This window comes from Euleptes europaea, chromosome 7, assembly GCF_029931775.1.
Source record: "Euleptes europaea isolate rEulEur1 chromosome 7, rEulEur1.hap1, whole genome shotgun sequence".
In the NCBI taxonomy this organism is placed as follows: Eukaryota; Metazoa; Chordata; class Lepidosauria; order Squamata; family Sphaerodactylidae; genus Euleptes; species Euleptes europaea.
This window is the reverse complement of record NC_079318.1, coordinates 46,640,589-46,661,121: the sequence shown is the minus strand read 5'-3', so window position 1 is coordinate 46,661,121 and position 20,533 is coordinate 46,640,589. Positions and strand designations below refer to the sequence as shown.

At 44.9% G+C, this 20,533-nt stretch overlaps 1 protein-coding gene across 1 annotated transcript in view; it reads right to left on the bottom strand.

The window, feature by feature from the left end:
- Nucleotides 1–20,533, bottom strand: part of LOC130480216 (calpain-8-like) — a 66,859-nt gene that overhangs the window by 22,092 nt on the left and 24,234 nt on the right. Inside the window, exons 8-14 of the mRNA XM_056852665.1 lie at nucleotides 18,273–18,347; nucleotides 14,515–14,675; nucleotides 11,431–11,606; nucleotides 8,825–8,836; nucleotides 6,264–6,475; nucleotides 5,691–5,727; nucleotides 4,037–4,102 (exon numbers count right to left, since the gene is read on the bottom strand). Of these exons, the coding sequence (XP_056708643.1) occupies nucleotides 4,037–4,102; nucleotides 5,691–5,727; nucleotides 6,264–6,475; nucleotides 8,825–8,836; nucleotides 11,431–11,606; nucleotides 14,515–14,675; nucleotides 18,273–18,347 (739 nt within the window). The remainder of the gene's footprint in view (nucleotides 1–4,036; nucleotides 4,103–5,690; nucleotides 5,728–6,263; nucleotides 6,476–8,824; nucleotides 8,837–11,430; nucleotides 11,607–14,514; nucleotides 14,676–18,272; nucleotides 18,348–20,533) is intronic.

Below are 20,533 nucleotides of genomic sequence, written 5' to 3'. Positions count from 1 at the left end.
AATTCACACCTCCCCATCCACAAAGCATCCAAAGGTAGGTTGACTATGACCCCTCCAAAAAGATCATATCAACCCAGGCTTACTCTATTCATGGAGAATATAGCCATAGAGAGCGCCACATTACATATTAAAAGGGTTGTGCACAAAGTTCTTTGCACATAGGATCTGCTGCCATAATCACTTCAGTTATGGGGAAAGCCCCATGCACACAGCTCCACAGCATAGAAGAATTATGTCTCACATAGATGTGAACAAGAACACGGCAACCTGACACTGGCTTTTACTGCAACTCAGTATGTACCTCACTGTCCACTGACTAGAGCAGGGGTCCTCATCGTGGTGCCCGTGGATGCCGTGGCATCCGCCGACACCTTTTCTGGCACCCACCAAATGTTTTTAGGAAGTGAGCGGGGCCACGTAAGGCTTCTGCCCAGCTAGGCCTCTGACTGACTTTTGGAGATTTGATTGGCTGTGCAGATTTTTTTAAATGTTACTTTGGCAGCAGCTGCCACCACAGCACAAGGACCTCACTGTCTTACTGAAGTTAAGCTGTGGCAATCATTTTGCCACTGGCTCCGCCTCCAACAGCAGCCGTGTCAGAATTCCAAATGTGTCCGCAGGCTCAAAAACGTTGGGGACCACCGGCCTAAAGCAATGCTGATTAGAACAATCCCTTTCCTAAGCACACTACAAGCTGCGTCTTGATTTTAGAACTCTAAACAAAAATACATAGAATCTCTTAATAACAATCCCCCGCTGGATGCTATTAGCCACAAAGAAATATCACTCACAGCCAGTTCCATTGAGTATTTTCTTGAACTACAGATTGCAAACACAGGCTAACAAGTTCAAGCAAAAACTCTGCTCGCCCAGCAGAGTTGGGTTTTTGATCTCTGTGGGCAATACAGGAACCCACAGGGTTCAAAAATTTGGCCATCTGTGTAAGCGTATTCACACAACAGTGAACATACCACACTGATTGTGGTCTGAATCAGCTAGGCACATATAATGTTACTGAGGGCCTTTTACAAAAATTAAAAATAGCTTGTGGAAGACACAGTCAGGAGTAAAGGAGCAGGGAGCTTGCTGCCCATGTTTCTACTTCTGATCCTCCTTCTTTAATTGTCACATTCCTCCCAGTGGAATTCCAAATTTTTATTTTTTTTTAAAGGAAAGAACCAAATTGAGAAAGAAACAAGTTTTATTTATTTATTTATTTAAAACATTTATCAGCTGCCTTTCTATCTTATAGGAACTCAAGGCAGCTTAAAGGTAAAGGTAAAGGTCCCCTGTGCAAGCACCGGGTCATTCCTGACCCATGGGGTGATGTTACATCCCGACATTTACTAGGCAGACTTTGTTTATGGGGTGGTTTGCCAGTGCCTTCCCCAGTCATCTTCCCTTTACCCCCAACAAGGTCATTTTACTGACCACGAAAGGATGGAAGGCTGAGTCAACCTTGAGCTGGCTACCTGAAACCAACTTTCGTTGGGATTGAACTCAGGTAGTGAGCAGACCTTGACTGCAGTACTGCAGCTCACCACTCTGCGCCACGGGGCTCACTCTAAGGCAGCTTACAATGTAAATAATTATAAAATACAATAAAATATGCAAAATACATAAAAAACACCAGTTAAAATCAATAATTTCAAACTGCAGGGAGGTAGAAGAACTAATCAAATGCCATCATGAATAAAACTGTCTTCAGCTGCCTCCTAAAGATCAAGAGTGAGGGGGTCAGGTGCTACCCACCAAACAAGCTACTTTGGTCAATGGGACAGTCAAGAGGGCCTCTCCCAGTGATCTCAGTTCCTGAGCAAGAATGTGAAAAACACCTTGAACTGGGCTCAGGAGCGGATCAGAAGCCAGTGTAACTGCTGCAGGACTGGGGTGACATGACCCGCTAGCTGGCTTCAACCAACAGTCTAGCCATAGAATTCTGCACTAACTGCACCTTCCAAACACTCTTCAGGGGTAACCCCAAGTAGAGCACACTGCAGTAGTTCAGTCTAGCTGTAACTAAGGCATAGATTGCTGTGGCTAGATCTGTCTGACCCAGGAGCGGTTACAGCTGGCACACCAGCAGGAGCTGAGTGAAAGCACTGCAAACCACAGTAGCCACCTGATATTCTCAGGTGGCCACTATGTCGAGTGACATTTCCAAGCAGCTAACCTGGTTTTTCAAGAGGAGTAGAACCTCATCCAAGACAGAGGAGATCTCAAGTCCCCAGTCTGCCTTTCTACTAACCCAGAGAACCTCTGTCTTGTCAGGATTAAGTTTCAGTTTATTCACCCTCATCCAGCCCATTACAGACTCCAAGAATATTAACCATTTCCTTGGAATTAGGTGGGAAAGAAAGGTAGAGCTGGGTATCATCCACATGTTGATGACACCGCAGCCCAAACCTTTTGATGACCTCTTCCAGTGGCTTCATGCAGATATTAAATAGCATGAGGGATAAAATTGAACCCTGTGGAACCCCACAAGTCAACGGTCATGGGGCAGAGCAGAAATCCCATAGCAACATCTTCTGAGACTGGCCTCCCAGATAGTACTCAGACCACCATAACACGGTGCCCCTTAGCCCTAGCACCAAGAGGCGGCCCAGTTGATAGTATTATTATTATTGACTTCATTTGTACCCTGCCATTCTCCCCAATGGGGACCCAAAGAAGCTTACACCATTCTCCTCGCCTCCATTTTATCCTCACAAAAAACCGGTGATGTAGATTAGGCTAAGAGTGTCACTGGCCCAACGTCACCCAGTAATAGGGTTGCCAGGTCCCCCCTGGCCACTGGGATGGGGGAAACATACCAGGCTTAAAATAAGGCCTAGGCATTGGCGTCTCCTGCATGATGATGTCACTTCCAGAAGTGATGTCAGCACATCGATGATGAGGAGGATGCACTGGTATTTGGGCAAAAACTCTATGGTAGAAGCTGTTTTTACCATAGAGTTTTGCCCAAATACCGGAGTGTCTCCCCTGTTGTTGCCTGTGTGATGATGTCACTCTCAGAAGTGATGCCATCACACCGGTGACGTTTAGGCCTAGGCCTCATTTTAAGCCTGGCAAGACCACCGCTGGCCAGCTGGATGGCACCAGGGGAGGGGGCCCAAAGCAGGGGATCCCCCAACCCCAGCGGGTGTCTGGCAGCCCTACCCAGTGAGCTTTTATGGCACAAGTGGGGATTCAAACCTGGCTCTCCCCGATACTAGTCCAACACTCTTACTACTATACCACACTGGCTCTCATCATATCAATGGCTGCTGAGAGCCAGCAGAAATGGCAGGATCACATTCCCCCTGTCTAGTACTCAGTAGAGGTCTCCAACTAAGGTGTTCAAAGCAGTCTCTGTTCCAAATCCTGACCCAAAGCCAGATTGAAATGGGTCAAGAAAACCAGTCTCTTCCAAGAGCCCCCAGAGCTGAGAAGCAACGATCCACTCTTAGCATCTTAACGAAGAATGGAAGATTGGAGACTGGCTGGAAGTTTTTCAGTATGGTAGGGCTCAGGGAGGTTCCCCCCCCCCCCAGAACAGGTCCAGTCCCTGCCTCCTTGAGCACAGGCAGCACAACTACTGCTCTCAATGAAGCATTTACCACTCCCCTTTACCACGCTGCCCCCCTTCGGCAGCTTTTATCAGCCAGGAAGGGCAAGGACAGCAGCGGTAGGCCTAACCTCTTCAAAGACCTGACCACATCCTTAGATGTCACAAGCTGAAAGGTATCCATATAAATCAGACAAGCAGATACTAAAGTTACATGCCAACGCCTACCCCAGAGCAGATCTGGGCAATTTTGTCTACAAAGTATATATTTGTATTACACATATTTATCTAATTCTGGCTCTTATATATTCATGGAGTATAGGTCCATTAATGGCTACTTCTGTATCTAGAGGCCATGAACTGAATACCATCTCCATGAGGCTACATGAATTAGGATGCTGGACTAGATGCACCACTGGTCTGATCTAGCAGGGACCTTCTTATGTTCTTACCTACACCTAATATACACAACGGGGATTTTCTTACCTCACCAGAAAGTTTTTGAAACAGGTTCTTGAACTCACTGTCTATGCCATTGTCAGAAACATGAGGCTAAAAAAGAAGATATAATAAGTAATATCACATTTTACTTTTGGCATACATGCCAAGAAAAGGGAAAGCTTGAATAGTTTTACACGGAATGTCCCCAAACCCCGCATTCCTCAGGCTCCGCCCCAAAAACCTCCCACTGGTGGCAAAGAGGGACCTGGCTGATGACCCATGCAACCCTACTGATGACCCATGCAACAAATTCCATGAAGTGTAAGGTATCACTTAATTGGTAAGGTTGCCAACCTCCAGGTACTATCTGGAGATCTCCTGCTATTACAACTGATCTCCAGCCAATAGAGATCCGTTCACCTGGAGAAAATGGCCACTTTGGCAATTGGACTCTATGGCATTGAAGTCCCTCCCCTCCCCAAACCCCGCCCTCCTCAGGCTCCTCCCCAAAAACCTCCCACCGGTGGCGAAGAGGGACCTGGCAACCCTACTGATGACCCATGCAACAAATTCCATGAAGTGTACGGTATCACTTAATTGATAAGGTTGCCAACCTCCAGGTACTAGCTGGAGATCTCCTGCTATTACAACTGATCTCCAGCCGATAGAGATCTGTTCACCTGGAGAATATGGCCACTTTGGCAATTAGACTCTATGGCATTGAAGTCCCTCCCCTCCCAAAACCCCGCCTTCCTCAGGGTCCACCCCAAAAACCTCCCGCTGGTGGTGAAGAGGGACCTGGCAACCCTACTTAATTGGTCCAGCAAGTATAGGGTTCTTCTGAAGTCTCTTGCAAAGGGTCCTTTGATTACCAAAACAAGTTTTGAAAAGAGCAGAAGTCTTAAAATCCTGTTTAGTACTGTTTTATACATATCTTATACCTATGCTGCTGTAACAAAGGAATGCCAAGGCCCAGACATACAAAAGCTGCATTTTCTAGCCTCAAGCAAAACCGGAAACTTGCCAATGCAAGCAAAAAGCTGTTTTCCTTACTGTGCGACAGAGTTGATCCGGCCTACAAAAAAGGTGCCTCAACTCACTAACTAATGAGGCCTTAAATCAAATGCCCAGACAAACAGTGAAAACCTCTGCAGAAATGAACAGGAGCCGAATGGCACCTTGAACTCTAACAAGATTTAATTTCAGCTTCAGTTTCCATGGACTTGATCCCACCAGCAGATGCAACACAATGGGTCCTCACTAGAAAGAAGTTTATGGTTGAGATATGAAAAATAATGAACAAGAAAACAAATCAAGGAGTCTTGAAATGCCAGAAGTACAGGGAGAAATGTAATACCGGTAGATTTCATGGAACTCTGTCCCAGATAATTGGGAGGGGGGGTTGTACCTCAAATATAAATATCCACTTTGTGAGGAACCACAGCATTGCATCTGACAAAGCTTGTAACTCTAGTCCACAAATGCTTATGCTGGAATAAAATTTTGTTAGTCTTTTAGGTGTCATTAGGCCGGTGTTTCATATTACTATCCCATTAAATGCTTAGGAAGAAAAACTGCATAAAATGACACTGTCAGGATGAAATCCTAAACAGTTAACTTTGGTGGACTGAGAAGGGGTTTAACTCCACTTAGGATGGCACAGTAGTTCTGTTAATCTGATTCTATCTGATTTATTTACCTCGTATGGATTTGCAACCACAGTATCACCAATTTCCCTGTGAGGAGAAAATACAGGTATTAACCATGTAGCACTGTTTATCTATCACGGGATAATATTCAAAGTAGTTTATTGTTTTCATAATATATCTAGGGCCAGATTGTGTGAAGCTGCTAAAACATCTATCTAAACATATATTCATCTTCAAATAAGCATGTACACAAGAACAGGCAAAAGAGGAAGAATAGGCCAAATAACTGCAGGGAAAGCTGGGGAAATCATAATTAAGGAGGATGGTGATGGGGTGTTTGTGACCCTCTCCCCAATCCCTTGGGGGGGGTCCCGTTTATCTGTGCATATGCATATCTATTGAGGATTTGCTCTGCTGAAGTCCCATCTATCTTCTCATAGTTTTTAATATATATTCTTGGTCACTATCTCAGAAGGTACAGAGAAGCATAGCTGAATAGCCCCTGCTCTTAATCCATTCATAGAAAGCAAGATATCCTGCCCCTCAACTGGCCGGTTAGTGACAGACCTGCACTGTCCACAGAGCCTATGTGTTGCATATACTACTTGGCATAAGCTACGTACTGAGCTTGAGCATGTCTCTCAGAGAAGACCCTGAGGCAGAACTCGCCGTCTTTGAAAGGCTCAAAGGTGGATGGCACAATGAGGTACTCTCCTAGAGGCAGGTGGAAGCGTTTCGAGACTTCACGCAGGTTGATGTATGTGTCAGAGCGAGCCACAGCTCTGTTCCTTAAGAAGAAATCTCTGCTTAGATGAACATCCGTTTGGTTTCCCAACTAGTGACAACAAGAATGGGGGGGGGAATCAGATTAAAACAGCTATCTCAAAACATGCACAGCAAAAACTATAATCATGGGGGTTGGGGGATTCAAGCCATGCATTCTAGTCTTCAGTGGCCATCCTTGATACACATTTGCCTTGCTGGAACCCAGGGTCTACTCACCAAAAGTGGGGGAAATGTACAAGTTTGAAGCTGCTCCTTCTTTCCTTGAGGTGGGGGGGGGAAGCTCCCTAAGTCTGTCTACCCTTGAGTATTAGATGTTCCTTCTTATGTGCAACAGGAATAAGTAATACAAAGTGCACGCTTGTGCACCTGAACAAAATTAACTTAAATAAGGTGGGAAGAACCAACAATGGCAAAAGAGTATGGTGGACATATTCTTGTTACAACTGACATTTCTCAGATACTTTTCCTGTGACCACCATATGTCCAAAAACTACACGAACAGGCCTTCAGAACACCAATAGGTTATACAAAGAGTGACTACAACAAGATTGTTAAACTGTGGCTCTTCACAAGATTCCTTTGTTCATAAAATATTGTCATGGATTTGCAATAGATGAGTCTAGCAGATAGGCCTGGCCTAAAGTGGCATGATTCAGCTGATCCAGATCCTGTGACAGAGCCAGCACTGAGAGGGATGGCATGCCCTGAGTTTCTTGGGAATGGCCAAGATCTTGCTGGTATTTTTGGTGGCTGACCAATGTATGGGCACCAGAGAAAGTATCTCAATCTACTCAGTTGACCAAACTCAGATACTTTTACTAAGAGTTTTGACTTAAGTTGGGGTAGCGTCATGTGTTAATAAATCTTGTCCAGGTGTGTGAGAAGGCAAATGTTATCTGATATAGGCTCCTCTGCCCTGGTACTGGTAAGAGCAGCTTAGAGATCCTATTGGTCATCCAGTTCAGTATTGTCCACTCCAATTGGCACTTGAGATTGTTTAACTGAACCTGTGACTTCAAGATACAAAGCATGCATGATGTCATTGATTCAGAGCCCCTGTCCACCATTCATTTATTTTCTCCTTACATCATCCTTTCCTCAAAATGATGGGCTATGGTACATGTATAGAAAATGTGAGCAAATTAGAACAGAAGGGCAAATTCTTTCTATCTGTGTCATTGTGATCATAAAGGGAGTTTTTCCAAAGTGGATTTTCTCGCACTCCTCCCACTATACCGAAGAGCTAATCTACTAACTAATCTTGAATCACTCATCTTTCTATAACTGATAGCATACATCATGTACAGATGCTGTGCATGAGCTGTAAAGCAAATTAGCTGCCATAACGAACAAAGGCATGAAAACAAAATAATCAGTGTTTAAACAGCATCTGTACCACTTGCCTTTAAAAATGTGACTCATGGAAACAGCCATACCAGCCAGGTGGAGCATGTTTGAAACAGGGTGTATTGTATTGTCTAATGATAACATATCTATTGTTACCAGAAAGGTCATACGGTAAACATGCTAAATACATTAGGCACTGAAATGAGATCTAACTTTTCATGGTAGTTAGCTGATATGATTCAGGATTTTGCTTTTTGCCATAACCATAGTAATCTTTACTATGATACACCAACAACACCTTGCTCCAGGGCGGAACAATCCTCTATGCAGAAGCAGACTAAGGGCGAAAACGCATGGTTGCTTTATCCTCCTTTAATCCCTGTTTTAGCCATGATCGAACGCACATTAAGTGAAATGCATGTGTTCGATCCTGGCTGAATCCTGGCTGAAACAGGGATTAAAGGAGGATAAAGCGACCATGCGTTTTTTGCCCTAAGTGTTATGAGAGAGAGTGAAAAATTTATCTATCAATTCTTTCCATTCCATCCCTATTTTATAAACCTCTATTATGTCACTAGCTTAGCTATCTTTTTTCCAAACTAAAATAAATAAACCTTCCGCTATTAATGGTTTGGTCTGCATGTCTACAATAATCCTATGGAAAGTCCCGGGGGGGGGGGGGGTTACAGATGTGGCTGAATCGTCAAAACTGACACGCCCCAAATGCTCATTTCAGAATAGCAAGAGTGAGGAGAGAACATTTCATTGAAACAAACTCCTAACAATGGTTTGAGGGCTTTGTTCCTTGCCACAGACACTCGTGCTCCCAGCAATTAAAGAATGACAATGGCTGCTCCAGAAAGGCGTCCTTTGTACACAGGCTATAAAACCGCAGCTCCCCAGGAAACTATTAAATACCCCTGTATATGTCACCAGGGCAATGGTCTGTGGCATCAACCTTCAAGAAGTGGTGGATTGTCTACATATTTAGCCCTGAGGGGCGGTGTATCACCATTTTGAAGGATATTCGTTTCCAGAACAGTTTATGTACCTCTTTCGGGACCTGCAAAAAATATAAAAGAGGATTGATAAAAGAGGGAACTTACATGTTATTCACAAACACTTGGGCAAAATGACAATAAATAGAAGTGCATGGATAAAACTGGCCTTTTTGTGCTTCGTAACTACCATTTCTTGTCCATTTGAGCCCCCCCCCCCTCCACACGCACACACACTCTTAAGGCTTCAGTGCAATATTTCTGCTCTGAGTATGGCCTGACAATTCTCTGTATTTCCCACCCTTGGCATACAATCTAGCATACTGTGCCAGAGGTCAGTAATGATGGATTAATAATAGTGAATGTTTTGCTAACAAGATTATTATGAGAGAAGGCAGCAAACTCGATGTGAATAAGCAGCTCAGACCACCATTCCCTACTAAGATTTTTACAGTGCAATCCTAAACAGAGTTAGATGGAATCAGCAGGGTGTAAATCTGTTCAGGATTGCAATGCCAGTCTCCTTCTGCTTCTAATTTCCTTGTCTTTTTTAGAGCCAAATGATGCCATACTGGACTTCCAGTCTTTGTAATTTGGAGCTGAAAAGCAGCCATGAGGGAGCTGATATAGACTGGGCTGTGACAGTGGGAAAAGGGGGTTATGTTTTGCCGCTCTTTGTTTCCCTTTTCAGAAATATCTCCTCTGAGCTTTTCTAAACCCCAACAAGTCAAGACAATGGTTACCTGAACTGTGCCAGCCTTTCCCCCCTCCTAATAGGGCGTATTTAATCTGATGGGAGGCATTCTTGATCAGGGAATTGGGAGAGAGGGAGGAGTTAACATCCCCTCTTCCTCCAACATCACAGCCCCAACCCAAGTCAAACACCCCACCTATTGAAAGTGAGGAACTGTACAATGCCTCTTTGTACCAAACACACTAGTACTCCAAAGGGGGCACTAGACCTGGTAAGGTGGTTAGGTCACATTCCTCTGTATCCTTCCTCTTGCCTGTTCTGTGGGTGTCTCTTTGTTTTACCCAGAATGTTATGCTATGGGTCTTCCTTCCATCCAGCTACCCTCTTCTCTACCTGCTCCATTGTCTAACCTTCAAGATACGCTCTCAGCATCACTCTCCATCCTAGCTTAGGTAGATAGCTAGAATGCCCGTTAGGGTTCCCAATCTCCAGGTGGTGGGTGGAGATCTCCTGCTATTATAACTGATCTCCAGCCTATAGAGATCAGTTCACCTGAAGAAAATGGCTGCTTTGGCAATTGGGCTCTATGGCATTGGAGTCCCTCCCCTCTCCAAACCCCACCCCCCTCAGGCTCCACCCCAAAATCTCCAGGTATTTCCCAACCCAGAGCTGGCAACCCTACTGTTCATCCTTTTCTATCACAGTAGGAACAACTAAAGGACACCCATTTCTTTTTGAAAGCAACAAGTTTAGTAGACTTGATTCCTTAAAGCAGCATCCCCGTTCTGCTGTGCAAACCAGCTCTAAAGCTAACACCGTCATGCTGGGGGGTTTTTAACAGCCAAATCACACACGCAGAGTTTCAGTCATGAACTCCAGTATCACGAGTAGTTTGGCTCTCAAGTTGCGAGCCCTCTGTGCAGGGGCTGCGTCACAGGCATTGCTGAATTCTGGACAGCCCTGAGCCTGCCGTTTAGTATTATTGTCACTCCAAGACCAAGGCGGGGATGTTTTCAGACCAGAGCACGCCAGGCTCTAAGTCTTCCTAGACCTCACAGCTGGGTATTTTTTTTCACTTTTGCACTCAATGACAGCTGGATATGAAAGCGATAATAACTTTTTCCAGTGTTTATCATGCAGGAAGATAAAGCAGCCAACTTGCCTTTCATTGGAAAGAGGGGAAGAAACGACCACATTCAATATCCATGAACAATTATATTGTAAAGGCAGATACGCTTACATAGATTATAGCGTCACAGCAAGGCAATCACTTTTTTGGAGAATTTGTCTTAATACAACTTAATGCCAAGTGTAATCACTTTTCCTTCTCTGATGTAAAGATTTGGGACACCTGAATTGGGAGTAATATAATCCCTACAATGCAGGTAAGGAAGACAGGGGAGTGTTAAAACAGACCATTATAGGGTAAAGATGTGTTGACTTCAGTTTTTCTTTGATACCTGTGCCATCCTCCCTCTTATTCTATTTATTTAGAAAATGTATATGCTGCCTCTCCAGCGATCTGCTCACAAAGTAAAAAGTATACAGTAAAAAAGACGGAATCCCTCAGTTAAAAGTGTAGATTAAAATTAATGTTTTGGCCGGCTGCCTAAAGGATGGTAAGGTAGGTTCCAGGGCAATCCTCAATGAGGGGGACATTCCAAAGGTGAGGTGCCACCACTGAAAAAACCCTGCCTCTGGTCATCACCTGCTCCTCTGGAGACGGGGGCACAGATAGTTGGGCATGAAAAAAGGATCTTAACTGGTCAATCAGCTTGGAGCTCACAAAGTTTCAGTGCCCTTTTGAAGTCTGTTTCACAGCTAATCTTTCAGGATGAACTCTGGAGAGGTTTAGGATGCTGGACCCAAGTTTCCTTACACTAAATGTATGTAAAGGAAGTTAACCAGTAGTATCTGTTGGACAGCGCTAAGGAGTAACTCAGTATGCAGCAGTGAGTGCTGTACCTGATAAAGGGAGTATCCGATGCTGAGCAGGTCTTCCCCCATCCTCTTCTGCCTCCTGCGATTTTTCTGCATCAGGCCCACCAGTACTGAGCAACACGGCTCACTCCCACTTCCTTCATTGTCACTGTCTGGCTCATCCAGCTTAATTTTCAACTGAGGGTTGGTCCAGTAAGTTGCTAAAAAGGCAGAGGTATAAATATAGAGAGAGTCATAGAGGAATGAAAGGAGAGCTTCTTTGCTGCTTACTCAGCCAAGTTCACTGTTGTTCGAGCTACAGGGAATAGTTCTGAGGAGATAACTCCAATTTGGCTTTCTGCCCAGCCTTCCCATTATATTATATGCTTCCTTCCCAGCCCCCCAGCCCCAGCTGTGCTGTGTATTTATTGCAGTAATAACAAACTGAACCATCAAGGGGCATTCCCTGGGGGAATAATGGCCAGCGGACACAACCACTCGTTAATTCCCAGGAGGCTGTTTCGGGGCCAAATCCTCTAAGATGCAAGACTCAAATCTGAACTGGAAAATTAATCTTATTTTTTAAAAACTCACTAGCTCTAAACTGTTAAACTGCAATTACATTCAGATCCATGCAAAGAGGCTTGTTCTGAGTCCCGTGATACTTCTGATTTTATATCATGGCCTGCAGGTTCTGACCCTTAAGGATGGAGTGGGATATTACTCTTTTCACACCAACTGTACCTAGGGTTGCCAGCTCCGGGTTGGAAAATACCTGGAGATTTTGGGGCGGAGCCTGAGGAGGGCAGGATTTGGAGGGGGAGGGACTTCAATGCCATAGAGTCCATTTTCTGCAGGTGAACTGATCTCTATCGGCTGGAGATCAGTTTTAATAGCAGGAGATCTTCAGATGTCACCTGGAGGCTGGCAACCCTAACTGTACCTTATATCCAGGGCCAACATTTACAGAGTCCTTGAGTCCATTGCAAGGACTTCTGACTGGATGTGCACTGGGAGTTCCCAAGTGTACTTAGACCCAATCTGAATCAGAAAACTGGTGCTCAGAGAAAAGTGACTTAAACCCATGCTGTTTTTCCAACCTGAAGCTGCCCCAATGGGGGAGACTTACTTGTCGCCATCAAAATGTCTAGGTTTCCAAAATGGGGCCTATACTGAATCAGACCCCACCTATAGCAAAATACCAAATAACTTCCATTTTTAAAAAATGGCTCATATACTGTAGCAGCATTGGAGTCGAACAATTGAGGGTGCAAGATTTCATTGTTATAGCAGAAGTAGATACTATGAAATCTTCCACAATTACATATTTACATGAATTTTTAAAAGAATCACCATAGCATCGAATTTACCAAGGAAAGGCTTACAAGTAAAACCATGTTTTTACTGTCCTACTGTTTTCCCAATTGGAGCCATTTTAAAAAAATGCTTAATTAACACATGCCACGTTATTATTCATTTTAATTACCTATTCATGCTGGAGCTACAAACAGCACTACATTCAGAACTTAATTTAGCACTGGACAAATAAAATCAAGGTGCTTTGCTATACTCATATATTGCATACATTTGGTTTGGCATTTTTCAAGGGCATTCATACTGAAATTTGAGCAAGGTAGATTTTTTAAAATTAAAAACAAATGACGGTATGGAAACAGTCTTGGATTTCTCCATTTAACATATTAGCGGTTCGGTGTGAAACCTTCAGTAGCCAGAAGTGTGCAAGATTGTAAATGCGTACTTCATGACCTTTATAGCTTTATTTCTGCCTTAAACCCAAGCTGAATCTTCCACCAGCACCATCCCACGCACAATTAAACTGTAATATTTCAAAGGCTGCATATACACAGGGACACGAAACAGCACCCACACCACAACAGCAGAAAGAGTCTTGGGAATTGGCAGAAATGGCATCCACATGCTCTGTCCCCACATAGCTCACTGCTATGGCCGCTCCCACATCCACACCTGCGCAAAAGCAGTGTTTGTGTTTGTGATGGGCTCCTTGCAGTGTGTGTGATGGGCTCCCTGCAGCCCAGAACCTATACCCGCTTCTCTCATTTTCACTTTCCCTGCTGAGCCCGGCTGTAACACTACAACATGGCTCGGCAGGAAAACTGGAGGGTAAAGCCTTTAAAAAGGCCATAGAAGGGGGCAAATAGTAGGTGCCAATGAACTGCCCCATGCCATTTTGAAGGTGGATGGTCCTTCTAGCCACAGCCACCCTACAGTTCACACTTTGAACCAGAGAACCAACAGTTACATTTGATACTGAGTTATATTGTTATTTAGAAGTAGGTCAATTAGGTGGAATCTGAGAATCCTCTTACAAAAGGTCTGTTCAGGCTGGGCAGATCTAAGGTGCCACAAAGATGAGAGCGACTGAAAATGTTCAATGTAGACGAGTTTTATGGCCACTTCCAAGTCAGAAAAGAGATGCACTCATTCATTGGGGCCTGTGCTATTTTGTCTGTGAAAAATCCTACATGCACTGAGATGTATTTCTTAGGCTGCTTCCTCACAAGGATGGAATGCCGGATGCCCCCAAATTAAATGGTAATGTCCACATGACTCTGTGCTCATTCTGAACTTGACTTGTGGGCTTCCTAGGGCTTTCCCCTTTCAACAAAACCTGCTGTTGGTGAGTTAGTTAAAGCATTGCTGTCCCATGTGCCCTCAGTTCAAGGCAGTTCACAATAGCAAATCATTTAAAAGATTAAAATCTAAAAATCAATTTTAAAACATATCTGCAATAATAGATAACAAAACAAAGAAACCATACCACAGCAGCGGATCTCTACAGCTGAATGACCTGCAGAATAAAAACATTTGCACCCCTTCTGGAAAGAAGCAAGAGAGAAGCAACTCCACACTCCATCTGTAGGGAGGGCATTCTACATGCTTGGGGCTAGAGCAGTGAAGGCCCTGCTCATCATAGCTGAACCTCGTACTATAAAGGAATGGAGCCTGATCCATTGATTTAACTAAAACATTAGCTTGTACAAGGAAACAACTGAAACCATTTTCAAGAAATCCTGCAATAAACATCTATCTTTTTTTTTGTCAGCAGCAATGGGCCATTAATTGTTTAGTTCCTCCTGGAGACTTTACCTGGATAATTTTGGCAGCCACCTGCTGTAGATCCTCTTCGCCAGTGTCCATTGAACAAAGACTGGCTCCATTTATGAACCTCATTGCTTGTCAGGGTGTCAGGAGTCAAGTTGCAAATCTCAAGCCTTGTAAACTGCCTTTGAAAATCTGAGAAGGACATCCTGCCACCAGAAGAGCATACAAGAATGCTTAGCAAGTCTGGAATATGGCCATACCCTCTTGTCATTGATTTAGTTCCTTCTGAGGCAGCAAACAGCAATAGCACGAGGGAATAACTTGGCATTCCGCTTCACAAAGCTTTAGAAATTGCCATCAATATTTAAGACCTAAAATTCTCAATGATCAATGTTCTTTAAGGCACTCTTGCGATCCTTAGCTTATAGTGGGTTTAATTCTAGTCTATTTGCCCCTGCCCTGCAATTGATAACTGTTTCTCACATTATTTCTTTGGATTGTTGTAGACTCCAGACCAAGAAAGTACTCTTCCCAGCAGTAGTAAAGAAGAAGGGCAACAACTTGACTGTGAAGCCTGATAATGCTAGCACTCCAGACAGCTATAACTTCTGTCTGTGAAAGAAGGAACCCATAGGCAGTTTCTGAAAATGTACCAAGTGCTTTGACCTCACCTCTAAGTCAAGACATTCAGCCTACGTGCAATGGCTTGAGGGAACTCAGTGAGATGACCACACTGATTCGAGTTGAATGGAGGTGCACATGCACATCTCAAATTGATGTGATTGTTATGCTGAAGCCACTGTGAAAAACGACAGCATGGCACAGACACACACACACACCCGCACTATTGTAGGAGACTCCAGGGATACTCTCCAGTTTCACTATGCACAGGGGCCAACCAAACCAGAGACAACAAAAAGTGCCTCTGATGAGTTGTCCACGTAATGTGAGAGCACAGCTGAGAATTCACCATGTTTGCATTCTATCAATGCCAGCCACTTTACTTGCTCGCATTTTGAAAACACATGTGGGAAAGTAGCCAGAAAATGACAATACATAAGAATCTTTTGAGTGCCACAATCATCAGGAGGAAGTATGAAACACACAGTACATAAAGCTCCTGGGATCTTCTCTGAAGTTCACATCTCTTCCTCATGTCTCACAATTCTGACATTATAGAGAAATGCCTTCAGCATTTTCTGGCTGCTTCCTTATGCAAAGCATCTCAAAAACTGTGTGTAATTAAATGTCATTTTTCAGAATTCTCATGGACATTTCTCCAGTAACATTTCAGTTACAGGCTGTAATCCACTGAAACGTACATTGATTTGGCATACATATTTAATAGTAGATCGTGTTGGTTATGTGCATTAAGAGATTTTTTAATCCAATGTTTCTACTTTAAAAGCACTCTCAGTGACTAAAAATCAAAGTCAATATCCTGTACATTCCCAATATAAAAGCAGAAATAATAAAATCAGACATAAAACCATGTGCTTCAGAAATCAGCCCTTGTATTGATTTAAAAAAAAAAAAGTTCAAAGGACAGACTTCACTTATCACCTAAAATATTTTAGCAAAGGCCTCAGATAAATCTGAATGGGAAAAGAACTTCATAACCAGGATGCCACCACAGAGAAAGCCTCACTCTGGTAGCCACCCACAACTTCACAGCAGAGGTAGGTGTAGAAGGGCCTATGATGGAGATCTTAACCGGCAGTCAAATTCATACGGGAGCAAACTGGTCCTTAAGATGTGTATGTAGTCTATCAATATAGCTAATTCTCAATGTGGCCTCATCTGTGGATACTTAAATCCTGAGATTGGAGCCATGGGCAGACGACAGATCTTTCTACAAACCTGAAAAAAGTCCCAGGTTTGCAGAAAAATCTGAAATCTAAAAATACATTGGAGGGATTAAAACCCTCCAAAATGAAAGAAGCAGCTTTAAGAAACGAATGCCCTCAGTGACCATTGCTAAGCAACCACAATAGTATACCCAGCCTTCCAGCCTTGGTTTCGGTCAGTAAAAGGCAGGGGGAGGGGGACGGGGAGGGCCCTTTCCACTGCTGTTTTAGCCTTTGAAGGAAGAGTAATTGAGGACAGCCTCGCCAACGACTACCAAGCTACTTGCATGACTCACCCAGGCCTGGCTACTGTTCAACACCAGCCACCCCACACAAAAGTCATTGTGGTGTAGTGCTTAGAGGTCCAGATTAGGATCTGGGAGATCCATGCCATGGAAACAGGATTACAACTTCCAGGTGAGGCCTGGAAATCTCCCAAACTGCAACTAAGATTGCCAGGTCCCCATGGCCATCGGTGGGGGAGGAGGTGGGGGGATCTTACCAGGCTTAAAATGAGGCCTAGGCCTCAATGTCTCCTGCATGATGACATCAGTTCTCAAAGTGACATCATCATGTTGACGACAATGAGAGAGGCGCTTTGGTATTTGGACAAAAACTCTATGGTAGAAGCTGTTTTTACCATAGAGTTTTGCCCAAATACCAGAGCGTCTCCAAAGTCGTCGCCTGTGTGATGACATCACTTCCACCATGCAACTCAGCCTAGTAGCTGGCACTATGTGACTGGGCCACACTTTTTCCAAGGAAAGACTGTGAGGGAAGGAAGGAAAGGTGATGACAGACGGGAAGATAAATGTAGGCTGGTAGGTTAGAAGGAGAGAAGGAAGCAAGAAAAGGCTATGGGGTCTTTCAGGGAAGAAACATAGTAAATAGTAGGGCAGGGGGAAATAATATGCTCCCTGCAAGTTCTTGCATGTCCGCCACATCAATATATCTAATTTTTAACATGGCCCCACCTGTGGATATTTAAATCCAGAGACTGGGGGCATGAACAGACAAGACAGATCTTTATACAGACCTGAGAAAAGCCCTGGGTTTTCTGAAAAATCTGAAATCTTTTTTAAAAATTGGGGAGTTAACAAACACACACACACCCATAATAATAGAAGCAGAGCCTGGCGCTTTAAGAGTGTATTCCCTCAATGGCTATTCCTAGGCAACCACAACAGTACTGCTGTCCTTAAAGCTTTGGTTTCGCTCAGTCAAAGATAGGAGTGGGCAGGGCCCTGTTCAGGGCTCTTTTAGCCTTTCAGAGAGGACTCATCATGGCCAGGCCAGGCAGCAATTCCTGGAGATTTGGGGACAGTGCCTGGGGAGGGTGGGGTTTGGGGGAAGGGAGGGATCTCACTGGAATACAATGCTATAAAGACCACCATCCAAAGCAGCCATTTTCTCCAGGGCAACTGATCCCTGTAGTCTGGAGATCTGTTGTAATTCTAAGGGGTGTCCAGGCTCCACCTGGAGGTTGGCAACCCTAAATGTGGCATAGTAGTTATTGTTTCAGATTGGGATCTTGGAGTCCTAGGTTTGAACACCACTCTTCCAAGGAAGTTCTACTGGGTGACCTTGGACCAGTTACACATTCTCAGCCTAACATACCTCACAGGGCTGTTGTGAGGAAGTAGTATGGGGAAGAAGAGAGAGGGGAAAGTGAGGTGTGCCACACAAGTCCTTGAGGGTTCTCCACTATGCAACTGGGTCCAGCCTAGTGGCTAGAACTGCACAGAGTTTTCCCAGGGAGAAGCTGCCAGGGGAAGGCAAGGAGGGAAAGCTGAAGACAGGGTGGCAGGTAAAGGTTGCTTGCTACTCACTTCCCCTTCCATCCCCCTCCCCATGTTTTCTAGGAAGTAGGTCTACATTGAGACCTCCTCGTCAGTGCGTTTGCAGCATTACATGTCCACATTCTATTAAAGATTGTACCAATTAAAAGACTCTCACCAAAATTCACCATCATCTGCTTGCTTATCCAGAGCCTTTTTTTGTGCAGGGTCAATATAATTCCACTCAGGAGCACTGCAAGGACACAAGAAGAGTAACTAGCTACTACAGTTTCCATTACAAAATTGTGCGTGTGTTTAACAAGGCACAGTGGTAAATGTTATCTGTAGAGATTAGCTCTTTTACCTATTCCAACACACATGTGAAATGTAAACCAGTAAAGTACACAGCTGGAAAAGAAGATGTGATCACAGAGCTAAGCATGCAAGAAAGCTGCCCAGCTGCTGTGAAATGAAGGAATGTATCATCGGTACCTACTCGTCCATCCTGTGGAGAGTGCTGTGGGTGGCATCGTCTCTGACATGGAGCTCACTAAGGTCAGCTGTACTCACTGACAGGATGGCCATGCATGGATACTTAAATTGCAGCACAGGTTCCGTATACCTCTATGGCTCCAAGGACCTGCTTTGTGCTACGGCCTCGACACTCAGAGCACCACTCTGCAGCTAATAGAGATTTCAGGCTGAAGGAGTTTCTTCTCTTAGCTCTGAAGGTCATCATTTCGATGGCTGCTGTGTGGCAACAAACCACACACGTAGCCTCCCTGTAGCAGGAGTAACTGAATGGTGAGGAATGTCTGGGCAGCGAGCCTAGATGCCTAGAAAGCTGCTTCATAAAAGCAGAAAAGACCAGTGTTCTATTTTCCCCAAGATATTTTCTAAGATGATCAAACAGACAGCCGGATAAAACTAACAGTACACCTAATGCAGCACCAGTGGCCAGAGATCCTAAAACAGGGGTGGGGAACCTTTTTCCTGCCAAGGGCCATTTGCACATTTATGACATCATTCAGGGGCCATACCAGGTGTAGATCTCCCGGTGTGGGGGGGAAGAGGCTAGGGTTGCCAGGTCTCCAGCCACCACCTGGAGGTTGGCAACCCCAGGGGAGGCCACACAGAGAAGGCCTGCAGGGTGCCCCCACTCCCCCCTCCCAGGCGGAAGGGCAGCCAGCAGTGGGCCCGAGCAAACGAGGTGCCAGGGGGGTGCAGCCCACAGTCGATCGGCAAGGGAGGAAGGAAAACAGAGAAAGAGGAAAAGGGAGGGAGGGAGAAAGGGAGAAAGAAATGGAGAGAGAGGGAGAAAGAAAGAAAAGGACGAAGGGAGACAAAGAAAAGGACGGAGGGAGACAAAGAAAAGGATGGAGGGAGACAAAGAAAGAGACAGAAAAAGAGGGAGAAAGAGAGGGAGAGAAAGGAGAAAGAGTGACAGAAAAAGAGGAAGAAAAGAGAGAAAAGCCTCCCCCCCACACACACACACACACCCGTGCACGCTGGCCCCATGCGACCGGGCCCCAGTCTCCATGCCCTCTCCTCCCCAGAGTCCACAAAAGCCCCCCCCCCCCCGAAGCCCGATCGGCTCCTGCATGCATGCTCTGCCGCTGGGAGCCGCCAGCCTCTTTCCCCCTTCCTCTCGCTTCTCAACAGCCGACAGTCAGCGAGAGAAGGTCCAAAGGGCGCCGCAGCGCCGCTGTAAGCCAGGAACACCCTCTGGGAGGGCCGCCCTGCGCCCCACCTCTGCAGCAGGGCCCCGGAGCTCCGGAGGGCCACAAAAAATGTCCTCGGGGGCCACATACGGCCCCCAGGCCTGAGGTTCCCCACCCCTGTCCTAAAAGATCTATACCAGGAGCGCCAGGGACAAAGCCTCCCTTTGCTGATGCCCCCAGTCACTAGGATTCAGTGGTATGCTATCTCTGAACATGGAGGTTCCATTGAGCATCATGGCTCATAGATGGGCCTTTCCTCCACGATCTGTCTGTTCTCCTTTTAAAGAAATCTAAAATAGTGTAAGTAAAATTCCACACGTTTCGGTGCCTTTGTAGTTTTGAAAACCTTTTTCTGAACTTTTCCAGCTGTATGTTCTCCTTCTTAGGATTCAAAGACCAGAATTGGACACAGTATTTCAAATATAGCTTCACCATAGATCAGTGCATGAGTATTACAATACCAGCTGTTTTATTTTGAATTATTCTAATATCTGTAACCCCTGGCACACAGCTACCTTGTTCACCAGTCTCTGCTGTACACTGATCAACAGTGATCCACCACGACCCCAAGATTTATTTCCTTCTCTGTCGCCACCAGTTCAGACCCTCTCAGCGTATATTTGAAATCAGATTTTTTCTTCCCAATGTGCACCACTTTACAAATTGAAGCTTATTTGCCAGCTGTTGCCCATTCACTCGATTTGAAGAGGGCCTCTTG